The sequence below is a fragment of the Pelobates fuscus genome, chromosome 12, assembly GCF_036172605.1.
Source record: "Pelobates fuscus isolate aPelFus1 chromosome 12, aPelFus1.pri, whole genome shotgun sequence".
Classification (NCBI taxonomy): domain Eukaryota; kingdom Metazoa; phylum Chordata; class Amphibia; order Anura; family Pelobatidae; genus Pelobates; species Pelobates fuscus.
Window position 1 is genome coordinate 70,813,923 of NC_086328.1, and position 12,788 is coordinate 70,826,710.

At 39.9% G+C, this 12,788-nt stretch overlaps 2 protein-coding genes across 4 annotated transcripts in view; both read right to left on the minus strand.

Annotated features, from left to right (window-relative positions):
• LOC134578964 (keratin-associated protein 5-1-like) overlaps positions 1–291 on the minus strand; it is a gene marked incomplete at both ends in the record, with an annotated part of 1,350 nt that extends 1,059 nt beyond the window's left edge. The window contains 2 exons of the mRNA XM_063438072.1: positions 1–62; positions 125–291. The exon at positions 1–62 is cut by the window's left edge and continues 376 nt beyond it. Of these exons, the coding sequence (XP_063294142.1) occupies positions 1–62; positions 125–291 (229 nt within the window). The remainder of the gene's footprint in view (positions 63–124) is intronic.
• Positions 1–12,001, minus strand: part of RANBP10 (RAN binding protein 10) — a 59,362-nt gene extending 47,361 nt beyond the window's left edge. Inside the window, exons 1-2 of one of the 3 annotated variants that reach the window (XM_063437278.1) lie at positions 11,736–12,001; positions 965–1,076 (exon numbers count right to left, since the gene is read on the minus strand). In XM_063437278.1, coding sequence (XP_063293348.1) covers positions 965–1,076; positions 11,736–11,934 — 311 coding nt within the window. In that variant the 5' untranslated portion in view covers positions 11,935–12,001. The remainder of the gene's footprint in view (positions 1–964; positions 1,077–11,735) is intronic. The other 2 variants (XM_063437277.1, XM_063437279.1) reach the window with 2 other exon arrangements.
• Positions 12,002–12,788: the final 787 nt, after the last annotated feature.

Genomic DNA, 12,788 nt, shown 5'->3' on the forward strand with positions numbered 1-12,788 from the left:
CACAGACAGAGAGACAGACACAGACAGAGAGAGAGACACAGACAGAGAGAGAGACACAGACAGAGAGAGAGACACAGACAGAGAGAGAGACACAGACAGAGAGAGAGACACAGACAGAGAGAGACACAGACAGAGACACAGACACACACACACACATACACACCGACAGATACACACACACACACCCCGACAGATACACACACACACACACCGACAGATACACACACACACCGACAGATACACACACACACCGACAGAGATACACACACATACACACCGACAGAGATACACATACACACCGACAGAGATACACACACATACACACCGACAGATATACACACACATACACACCGACAGAGATACACACACACACACCGACAAATACACACACACCGACAGAGATACACACACACACACACATACACACCGACAGATACAGAAATACACACACATAAATTGACATTTTTCATTGTAATCCACCCAGCTTCCCTACCTTTGGGAGAGCTGAGTGGGTATATCCCTGGGGTCCAGTGGGGCTTCACTCATCCAGCGTGAGCAGTAATCTCCCTGCTTCCTGTAGTGATGCCGGGGCCGGAATGACGTCATATTCCGGCTCACAGCATCACTATATAGTGTGAGGGAGCAAAGAGGAGCTGCAGAGAAGATTACTGCTCCCTCGCGCACTGCCCCAGTCAGCCGCCTCCATGCTCCCTGAGCCGGTCGGCTCCATTGTTTCCACATTGTTCCTGCCACTTTAGCTAAAGGACTTCAAAAGGGCTTCAAATCCCAGACTTGGCGCCCCGGGATTTGTCGAGCCCTCCTATAGTAGAGAGTGTTCTATATTTACACTTTCCCCAGAGTGACTAGAACATTGATGGGGGAAAAAAAGTTAGAATTCAACCCTCTCACTTTAATCAAAATGATAAGGTTTTTACGGAATAAACTGCAGCAACTATCAACGTACCCATCACGTCCTTTGCTTACAATCTTCACCTCAAAGTAATAGATACCACAAGCAGCTGGGATAGGATGAGTGGCCCTCACGGAGGCTGCATCTTTATGGTTTTTTCCATGACCTGTATAATATATATATATAAAAAAAACAAATTAACACATGTGGATATTGAATCTTACAATAGAAAGTAAGCATCAAGAATTGAAAAGAGATAGAGACTGTGGTTATTATAATATATGTTGTAATATTGAATAGTTTATCTGTATATTTGTTTTAACCCCTTAGTGACCAGACCACTTTTCAATTTTCTTACCGTTTGGGACCAGGGCTGTTTTTACATTTCTGCGGTGTTTGTGTTTAGCTATAATTTTACTCTTACTCATTTACTGTACCCACACATATTATATACCGTTTTTCTCGCCATTTAATGGTCTTTCTAAATATACCATTATTTTCATTTTCATATATAAATTTACTATAATACGATGAAAAAAACAAAACACACTTTTTCTAACTTTGACCCCTAAATCTGTTACGAGTCTACAACCGCCAAAAAGCACCAGTGCTAAATAGTTTCTAAATTTTGTCCTGAGTTTAGAAATACCCAATGTTAACATATTCTTAGCTTTTTTGAAAACTTATAAGGCTGTAAGTACAAGTAGGACATTGCTGTTTCAAAATATATATTTGTAAAATTTATCAATAGTGAGATTGTAACACTTATCTGTCATAAATCTCTAAATCAAATCACAGCTCACGAGTGCATCTGTCAGCGAGCGCACCCGACACCGAGCGAGAGCACGTGTGTCTGTCAGCGAGAGCGCGTGTCTGTGTTACCTGCCCCCCGCCCCCGATCACATAAGAAAAGTGTTTTTACTCACCCTTTTCCCCTTAATTGTCCCAGCTAAGCCAATGCTTTCCCATAAAAAAGTATTTGGAGGATACTGCGCATACGCTGCAAAACACAGTGCTGCGGCAATTGGCATCTCTTCATAGATATGCATTGAATCAATGCATTTCTATTCAGAGCTCAGTTGTGGTCACGTGATTTGGAGGGAGTTTAACTGGGAACTTTTGAAATAAAAGCCATTATAATAATAAAAAAATGGCGCCAGGACCGTTTATAAAAAAGATTTTCAAGGATTTTTTTGCATGTTAGTGTTACTATTTTACAGTTTCTCGTCATTTTATTTCTAATAAATCTGGATTGTATGGCTGCCGTTAGGCCCAGTACTGGCTGCTACCTCTGGATTTTATACCTTCCCGGTTTAGATGGTACCACCTATGCCTTAATTTCTGAGCAGTAAAATGCTCTATACACCGAGTAGTATATCGGCTATATTTTATTGATCTAGATCAGTGATGGCGAACCTATGGCACCCGTGCCATAGGTGGCACGCCAGGCCCTCTCTGTGGGCATGCGGCCATAGGTTCGCCATCACTGCAGAGTAGGTGCCTGCCTAAAACAGCTGGCACCTACTCTGCTTCCGGGTTGGGAGGCAGGGGGCTCCTCCAGTGCCTTGTAAGTTCCGGCTCTGTGGGTCGTGGCCTGTATGGTGTACATGAGTGTTCGTGGCAGTCCCCATCTAAGAGCTGTATTTGTTTTAAAGTGGAATTTAAAATGTATGATTTATTTTCCTTTTTGCATGATTCCTTTATCAGTGTTATAGTGTATTATGTTTTGGTGCAGCTCCCCTTTCTTTTGTTTGATTGCCTAGTCCTAAATTGACTCTAAAACACAAAGTCCCCTAATCTCTAAGGGAAATGCAAAGCACCAACACTCCTTTAATTTATTGTATAGCTTTTTCCTTCAATAAAATTCAGATTTTTAAGCATGCTCAATGATGTGTAGTTTTTGCAAACGAACGAAAAAAAATAAATTATTCTGCACATACGGTTCCCCTTTTGCCTTGCAAGCCTTCCTCATTCTAAAAGACAATTACTTATCAGTGTACATCCAGAGTAAGATTGGACCCTGGCAGCTGTGTCTGAGTCAGCTATTGGTATATTTATAGTAATGATCTTAAAAGGGGTACTATAGGCACCAAAACAACTTCAGCCTAATTACTTGCTGCTTTGGTGTATAGATCCTGCCCGGGCAGCCTCACTGCTCAATTATGCTATTTAGGAGTTGAAGCACACGCAAAGCATGGATAAGTGGGTTCTCCACCCACTAAATTTTGAATACAGCAACATCGGATCTCCAGAGGGAATAGACATTTAGGTTCGAGCAGGTGAGTAAAAGTTAAAGCAAAGGAGTGCCCTTGTAGGCGCAAACATGTAATCGTCACCTTCTCTGTGTCCCCCTCAGTGCACTGGCTATTTCCACTATGCTTCACTGACACTTTTATTATATAAAGAAATAAAGCCTGTACTTTTACTGACCAGCTCAAATCTGGATTTTCTCTGGTTAACCTGAGTTGCTGTATTCAAAATTTCTATCACATTAATTGTATATGTAACTTGCCTTTGATTTACAGTTAATTTTTTCTGCCCAGCATAGACTTACAGATAGGTTGCATGGACCACTGAGTTTCTCAGTTACGTCTTATGCCAATGTTCCAAAGGTGAAGAGCACTTAACCCCTTCAGGACGGAGTCAATAGTGCACGTTCTGATCAAAACAAAACGTAAACAAAAACTGGAATTTGCGCTATATGTCTGTTCACCCGTAGTTCCCCTCTTTCAAATTATATGCACCCACACTTATTATATATCATTTTGTTCAGGAGAAACAGGGCTTTAATCTATCATTAACTATTCATATATGGAACATCATTTATTATGAATAAAAGTAAAAAAAATGTGAGAAAATAAGATTTTTTTTTTTAAATTTGCATTTCCGTCTGACATTTTAACTGTGAAATGCACATATTTGTAATCAGCGATGTTTCACGAGTACAACAGTACCCCCCATTAACAGGTTTTATGTTGTTTTGGAAAGTTACAGGGTCAAATATAGAACATTACATTTTCAAATTGAAATTTGCCAGATTGGTAATGTTACCTTTGAGACGGTGTGGTAGCCCAGGAATGAGAATTACCCCCATAATGGCATACCATTTGAAAAAGTAGACAAGCCAAGGTATTGAAAGTGGGGTATGTTTAGTCTTTTTTAGTAGCCACTTAGTCACAAACACTGGCCAAAGTTAGCGTTCATATTTGTTTTTGTGTGAAAAAAGCAAAAAACGAATATTTGGCCAGTGTTGGTGACTAAGTGGCTACTAAGAAAGACTGGACATACCCCACTTGCAATACCTCGGGTTGTCTACTTTTGCAAATGGTATGCCATCATGGGGGTAATTCTCATTCCTGGGCTACCATACGCTCTCAAAGGCAACATAACCAATCTGGCAAATTTCAATGTGAAAAAAATGAAATGCAAGCCTTATATGTGACTCTCTAACTTTCCAAAACACCATAAAACCTGTATATGGGGGGTACTGTTATTCTCGGGAGACTTCACTAAACACAAATATTAGTGTTTTAAAACAGTAAAACATATTACAACAATAATATAGTCCATAAAAGTGCCGTTTGTTTGTAAAAAATGCAAAAAACGTCACTTTTACTTAAAATATCATCGTTGTAATACAATTTACCAGTTTGAAACACGAATATTTGAGTTCAGCGAAGTCTCCCGAGTAAAACAGTACCCCCTATGTACAGGTTTTATGGTGTCTTGCAGAGTTACAGGGTCAAATATAGTGCTTGCAAATTAAATTCTCTGCACTTTCTCCCTGTGTTGTCAGGCATGTCAATCAAATTTTAATTAATCAAATCACATAATTACGTTAAAAGATTATTTAAATATACATGTAGAATTTTAATATATATGCATTTATAGGTATTTAAATTCTACGTGTATACTAATGTAATCTTTTATGTAATTATATGTATTTATCTATATATATATATTTGCGGTTATTTGTATTTTATATATATATAGATATATATAGAATGTCATTCTAAGTGTATTTTGTTACCGATATATATATATTAATAACAAAATACAGTTAGAATGAAATTACATATGCATATATAATTTATATTAAATTTTGTTTCAATATTTTATTTATTTATTTTATTATTTTATTTATTTATTATTTTAATTATACGTATTTATATATAATATATATATGTACATCTATTGTATATATAATATATATACATATTATATATATGTAACGTCATTCTAAGTGTATTTTAATATTAATATATATACTTATATTAATATTAAAATACACTTTGTATGACGTTACATATATATATATAATATGTATATATATATATAATATATATATACATATTATATATATATATAAAAATATATTTAATTTATTTTTACACTTGTCTTTTATTTATTTTTTATACTTCCCACCAGCAGGGGGACTGTCTGATATTTCAAACAGTCCCCCTGCTGGCATATCCACAGCCAGCTATAGGGGGCCATGTGATCGCTCTTTGAGAGCGATCACATGGCCCCCGGGGGCCTGATTTGCCGTGGGAGGGCTGCCTGGGCTGTGAGGCAGTCCTCCCGAAGCGGATCGCGGCGGAGGTAAGTATAACTTACCTCCTGGGGCTGCAAGCCGTTACGGCGTGCTATGTCGTCATAACGGCGTTAAAGCCCACTTAACCCGTGACGGCATAGCACGCCGTAACGGCGTTAAGGGGTTAAACCAATCAACACCTAAAATCATTAAAAACGTAAAAATATAAAATAAATCAGTAGCTATAAACTCAATGAATACACGCATGCATTTTTCATAGATGCATTCACTATGGGTATAAATCTTAACCCCTTAACACCGTTACGGCGTTCTATGCCGTCCCGCATTAAATGGGCTTTAAAGCCGTTGCGGCGGCATAGAACGCCGTAAAGGCTTTCTGCCCCAGGAGGTAAGATTTACTTACCTCCGCCGCGATCCTCTTCTGGAGGACTGCCTGACAGCCCTCTCCCGGCAAATGAGGCCCCCGGGGGCCATGTGATCGCTCTCAAAGAGCGATCACATGGCCCCCTATAGCTGGCTGTGGATCTGCCAGCAGGGGGACTGTCTGAAATGTCAGATAGTCCCCCTGCTGGTGGGAAGTATTAAAAATAAATTAAATGTATTTTTATATATATACACACACACACACACACACACACACACAATATATATATTAAGATTATAACCCTGTAACTTTCCAAGACACCATAAAACCTGTACATGGGGGGTACTGTTTTACTCGGGAGACTTCGCTGAACACAAATATCAGTGTTTCAAAATGGTAACTTGTATTACAATATTTTTAGTAAAAGTGAAGTTTTTTGCATTTTTCACACATGAACGGCACTTTTATTGACGATATTATTGTTGTAATTCAAGTTACCATTTTGAAACACTTATACCGTATATACTCTAGTATAAGCCGACCCGAATATAAGCCGAGGCCCCTAATTTTACCCCAAAAAACTGGGAAAACGTATTGACTCGAGTATAAGACTAGGGTGGGAAATGCAGCAGCTACTGGTAAATTTCTAAGTAAAATTAGATCCTAAAAAATATATATTAATTGAATATTTATTTACAGTGTGTGTATATAATGAATGCAGTGTGTGTGTATGAGTGCAGTGCCTTGGTGGGGGGTGGGCATTTTTATTATTATTTTAATATTTTTTTTTTGTTTTATTAGTAATATTTTTTGACCCTTTAACTTTCCAAAACACCGTAAAAACTGTTAATGGGGGCTACTGTTGTACTTGTGAGACTTTGCTGAATCCAAATATACAGGCAACTGTCACATTTAATGGTACTCATCTGCCCCAGGGCACCCACGACACCCTGGAAGTCAGTCTGCAGCAGCCTGAGAACTTGCAGTAATTGTTCAGGCATTCCAAGATGGCAGCTGCTGCAAGAGGAGACTGGTGTGCAGGTTGGAGGAGGTGTGTCTGAGGGGTGGAGTCAGGACAATGATGCATCCAAGATGGGGCTGAGTCCTGCAGTCAGTCACATTGACCTCCGGTAACCCTCCTATAGGTGAGTCCAGGTTATGTGATTGAGCCACTACTTTATAAGCAGAGCACACCTTTCAGTCAGTGCTTGGTTGTTTTGTTGCCTGCCTAAGAACTCCTAGCGTTCCATTTCCCTGTGCTTGCTGGTTTACTGACTTTGCCTGCTCTCTAAATGAGTGCCACCTGTCCTGACTTCTGGACCGTCTGACTCTGATTTCTGCCCGACACTTCTTAGGATACCTTTGCCATGCATTTATCTGTTTTATTAAAGACCCTGTGCCATTACTGACCTGACAGAATCCTGTACTCAACCTCAGGATCTCTGTGGATCCGGCGTGTAAAGAAGAGCTGTTGCTGCACCTGAGTTTCAGGAGTGAACAAAGGCCAGTGGGTTGTTACAGCAGCTTGGCAAAAGAGCATGAAGGCGGCAAGGGAGCAGAGTAATCTCCTTGCTCTGCTCCCTTGCATACCCTGCTGTGATCCGGGAGTCGGATATGACGTTACTCCGGCCCTGGCATCACTAAACAATTTTCTGCAGCCTTAGTCATGTTTCCCTGAATAATGTCCCCATTCTGCCTCTTCTGAATATTACCATCACCACACGGCAGTGGTTAATGTGCCAGGTGTGCCCTGGAACACCCCGCCACCAGTCAAACTATTTTTTAACAGTTTGAATTCTTTACAAGGATGTACTGGGCATCACTCATTACCAATTTTCCTTCAAATCTCAGAGCTGGAAGCTAAAGCTCATTGGCTGATCGCTGCTTCTGGCTCTCTGAAAGGCTGTGAGTGGAACCCAATGGACCTCAGGTTAAAGGTCCTACCACTGGGACTTAGCTCAGGAGAAACTTTAGGATCTCCTGCTTTGCTACGAGAGGCTGGGAGCAGAGCACATTGAACCCATGTTCAAAAACTGTTTGACAAGTTACAATGGTGGGGTGTCAGAGCACTCCATGCACTATAAGCACTACAACGATCTGTCAGTTCAAAAAGTAGCATGCTATGTGAGGAGTGGAACTGCCTAGTGTCTCTGCAGTAACCCGAATTATGTACTACCATGTCTCAGTCCCAAAGCAGTTCCAACATTGGACAACAACAATAGAATAACTGCCAGCTCTCACAGCCTAACAGTGCCATTTCTGGTTGGATAGCCTTAACGAATGGCAAGATCTGAATCTTCAGTGATATTATCTTCAGCATTATTCGAGAAGCTTAAGAGGAGCAGAGGTTTAGATGCAAGAGTTTTTTGTCAAGCCACTCGGGAGTCTGCCATAAAAGGAAGAGAACTCAAACACTCACCACACCACTACCACCATAAACTGTAGTTGTTATTTTTCTTAAGAGTAACCCCTAAAACGGCACGCTCACCGCTCTCCATCTGAAAAATTAGTATTTCATAAAGACAGAAACTTTAATACTCATGTTGACTGTGTTGGAATTCCACTGAATTTCCAACCCAGTAAAAAGATATAAAAAGAGACAAAATAGGGAGTACTTTCTCTCTGTATTTCTCCTCCACCATAATTTCTTAGACTCAGGTCTCAAAGTCGTCACCAGTGATGGCGGCAGGGAATTGGCTGTGTCTATGGAGGATCCAGCATTCTCATTGGATCCCCCATAGACCTCAATGCTGTCCTTGCATGCGTGAGAGTAGAGCAGTGATGTCGGCTCCTGGTGCTTAAAGAGGAGCAGCATGAAGAAGACGGTGGCGCGCGCGAGGGGGTTCAGGTAAGTAATCTCACATTTACCTGCCTCCCGCTGCCACCTGTCCCCTAGTGGCGAAGTCACTGTCCGCAGACTTTGCGAATTCAGCAATCTCCTCAAATGGGGACAGTGCCGCTTTAATGCATAGCAACATTACAAATTCTTGGTACTTAAAGGGTCACTGTAAGCCAGAGCTTGCGAAATTTGTTTTGAACCTAGAAGCCAGCTAAAAAGTTGAGTCCGTTTTTTAGGTGCTTCCTAGTCCAGTGCTGTACAGAGATGAGGAAATGTTGGTTGGTGTAGCGTGGTGTTTTGCTGCGCATGCACAGTAGCCTCCCAATGCTTTCTTAAAGGAAAGTATTGGATTGGCTGAGATCAAGATAGATGATCTTAATCATGGAGGCGGGACAAGTTTGGGCAAGAACAGCAAAAAGGTGAGTAAAAACACCTTTGCCATGTGATCATATGGGGACATTAACCCCTTAAGGACACATGACATGTGTGACATGTCATGATTCCCTTTTATTCCAGAAGTTTGGTCCTTAAGGGGTTAAACTAGATAGTTAGTTTAGCACAATAATGTCGGGAATACATGTTATTATTCCTGACTATTAGTAATAATTTAAATTTACACAAAGATTTACTAGGCCCAATTAATTAGGCAATTAACTAATGCAGCAAATGATGTGATAGACCAGATGCTTTATGCAATTCGTTTTTTCAATTGGCTTTTTGTGGTCATGAACAGGTTTTGTACATTTAGAATTAAAGTACCAATACTCACATATACTCCCTGACAAATACACACACTCACAGACATCACTCCAAACACCATAGCCAAACCACTAGCTAACTTTCACAGCATCTGCGTGGCATTAGGGACTCAGACTATTGGTAAACTGTTCAAAAATTGTTTGACTCCTTACCAAGAATGGCGCTAAGGTAGAGCAGACGCTCTCAGACAATGAATTCCATTTTTAAAATGGCATAATTTAGGTCACTAATGCAAAAGTAGGTACTACAGTGTTAGTGCTATCTGAAGATGGCGGCCAGACCGCAATAGACCGCCTGACCCAAGTGAAAGTCAAGCCATTGAAGAAGTGCTTGTCTTCTTACTGTTGTGGGGGGTGGGGAACAGGGACAGCTGGCATGGTAACCACTACAGAATGCCGCATAAGTTACAGTACTTAGTTTCCCATTTAAGCTTTTAAAAAAGATACCGGTAATCCAAATGTCTACAATGTTTGTAAGTTTTTCTAACTAAGCAGTCTGGGTAAAATAAATAAAAACAAGGAGGCTATAATCAAGTCAATATGTAGCAATAGTAAATTTCTGACATCAAGATAAATGGGGCCCTTACATATAAGTTAACATAAAATAGCCCAACAGCTGTTGGATCACAACTCTGACAGATTGGTAAAGAATTATTCTTTTTTCAGACCACCAACAATGGGGTGGTATTTTGACTTAAACAGTTTAAAACGAATTTGTCATTGCAATGCGCTATAAAAAGAAAAAGTCACACTGACAAGCTGGGCTGTCATTTGCCTCTATTCAGTGCATGCTTTGCATTGCTAGAGGTCTCTTTATGCTTATGTAGAATACTATAGAATGTGCTGGCTCTTTAAAAAGAATAAGCCCAAACTAATTAAAATAAGGACACTTTGACATTAGTGCTCAAAGCATTAACCATATGTGTTTCCTCTTATAAACTGAACACATACATTGTATTGGACAGATGAAAAAAAGCTAGCTAAAAAAAAGACAAACAGGAAGTTGTCAAATATAAGCCCATCCCTTCTAATGAAAGATGTATCTGGATCGACCTGCTGTTTGTCTGGCTTTTCTACTTGTCTAATTCCACAGCAATGAGTATCAACAGATGTCTACGTTACAAAGATTCACTGACATCTTTATTTACACCTTATCACACTTGTCATACCAGAGAGAGGTGGGGGCAGGGGTGTTTTTGTAAATTATATCCTACTTCAACCAAGGAATGTTTTCCAAGTAGAAGGAGGCAGAAAGAAGAGGAACATAGTAATAAATACCATCTTGATCAGTCATCACCAGACTGATATAAAAAAAAAGTAAAAATCTGGCATCCAATTAGCTCTACTTACAAAACAACCATTTTGTGTATAGGACAATAAGTACAGGTTTAATACATCACTATCCAATGTTTACGCACAGGGTTGTGTTGTTGGTAAGATTTTAGGGCATCTGATCTAGAGCTAAATGAGGATTCAGATTACAGTCGCCTTGATACCTTTTTGTGCTTCAAAAACATCTAGCCTGAAAGTGGACGCACAAAAGGCATCCTGTCTTTAGACTGACTGCGGCCTATGCTGCTTTCTGCTAGATATATGCCATCAGAAGGAGGCGCATCTAAACACAATAATCACCGCAAAGCTATCGAACGCTGACTAACAATATAATCTCGCAGGTAATAACCTCGATAGATTCGGGTCATCTCAATTTAAATATTCTAAGCGATGTTGGAACTCTGTTACTAGAGATACGTCACTATAGGCACGCCAAATAAAAAAAAAATAAACAACACAAAAGCTAAAACTGCATACGTGGACACGACTGGGTTAATATGAAACCACCTGAGGGTTATTATTACTGCCTAGTCACAAAAACAAGTGTGCAAAATCATCAAGCGTTATCGGGATTGTACGTGCTGACTCTTGCACAACCAATTCACATGTAACAGCACAAAAATAAAGATAAGCCAGACCTGTGATCGACAAAATGAAGCACCAGGGTCTTCATACATACCGAATAATTCGGAGTGAAAATGGTTAGAGGGGCCATAACTTGGGTTTAGACAAAGAAACTAGGATTTACATAGACTGATATAGGTAATCTGCTGGGAAGTGCATGTCACAGTAATGGTAACAGTGTCACAGTTTAGGGGGATACGTGACTATAAAACATCACAATACTTGATGGGCTTAATATCATTATTCATTTTTGTCTAGGCAGCTGACACCTTGAATGGAGGCGATTTCCAGCCACTGGTGTAAAGTCCAGTGACTCCATGTATGTTATATAACAATTGGATTTTCATATATACCTTTGTAGTGTACCCTGAGGTTGTTCTGTGACAGCCCGATGTAATTATATTTGTCTTTGGGGCTCCAAGAACGAGGCAGTGGGGTCTCGTCCTCGTTGACAGCCGGGTAGAGTCGCTTCAGTCTATCACTTAAATCCTGCTCCTGATAATTCAAAGGCAAATCTCCCCCATGTAAGCTCCCAGTTCCCTGATCCGCCATCTTGGATCAACTATTTTGTCACTCAGAATAGAGTGCGATTTTTTCCACGACTAACCAATAGCTTGACCGGCAGAAAAGACAGGAGCGGCCGCAAGGGCTGCCGGGAATTGGAGTTTCCGAGTATGACAGTTGGCATGAGTCGTAGGCTACTTGCGGGAGACTGAAAACTATATTTCCCGTCGTTCAGCGCGTTTCTCAAACACACAGGGTTTTTTAATTTTTTTGACGCAGGCTTCAAAGACGCGTGGGTGTTGTAGTTCATTCACTTGAATATTGCCTGGGAGATATAGAGGAGCGGACTACAAAACCCATGGCTCATTTTGTTTGTTTACGTAATGGTAAACAAATAACTAGCAGACAACCGTAAAGGCAAATAACTATTTAATTATAGTACTGTGTGCATGATGTCAATACTGAATAATGCCAATTATGGAATTTTAGTTTTGGGGTACAGGTATATTCATCTATGGTGCTTTTGTGGACACCACTAAGGTGAAGTCATTGTCACTTGAACAGTGTAGAAAGGAATGCAGTGGTGATAGTGTTGCAGTGACATACAAGTATCTTTAGTTTAAACTATGGTTGACTAAGGTTTTTCCCAGGTTTGATGTTTTAGTGACTGTAGCGTTTTTTGCACTTTTGTTATGGATTTATTCCACAATTATTCCACAATTATTTTACTCTTTCTCATTCATAATGGGACTTTATTCAATAAAGTAATTTTTATTTTTTTTATTAATAAACAATCCAGATATTTATTAATGGTAAATCCAGATCCAATCCAATTCATAGCCATTCGAAGCCTGTTTTATTATTAGTATTATTATTACCGGTATTTACATAGCGCCAGCATA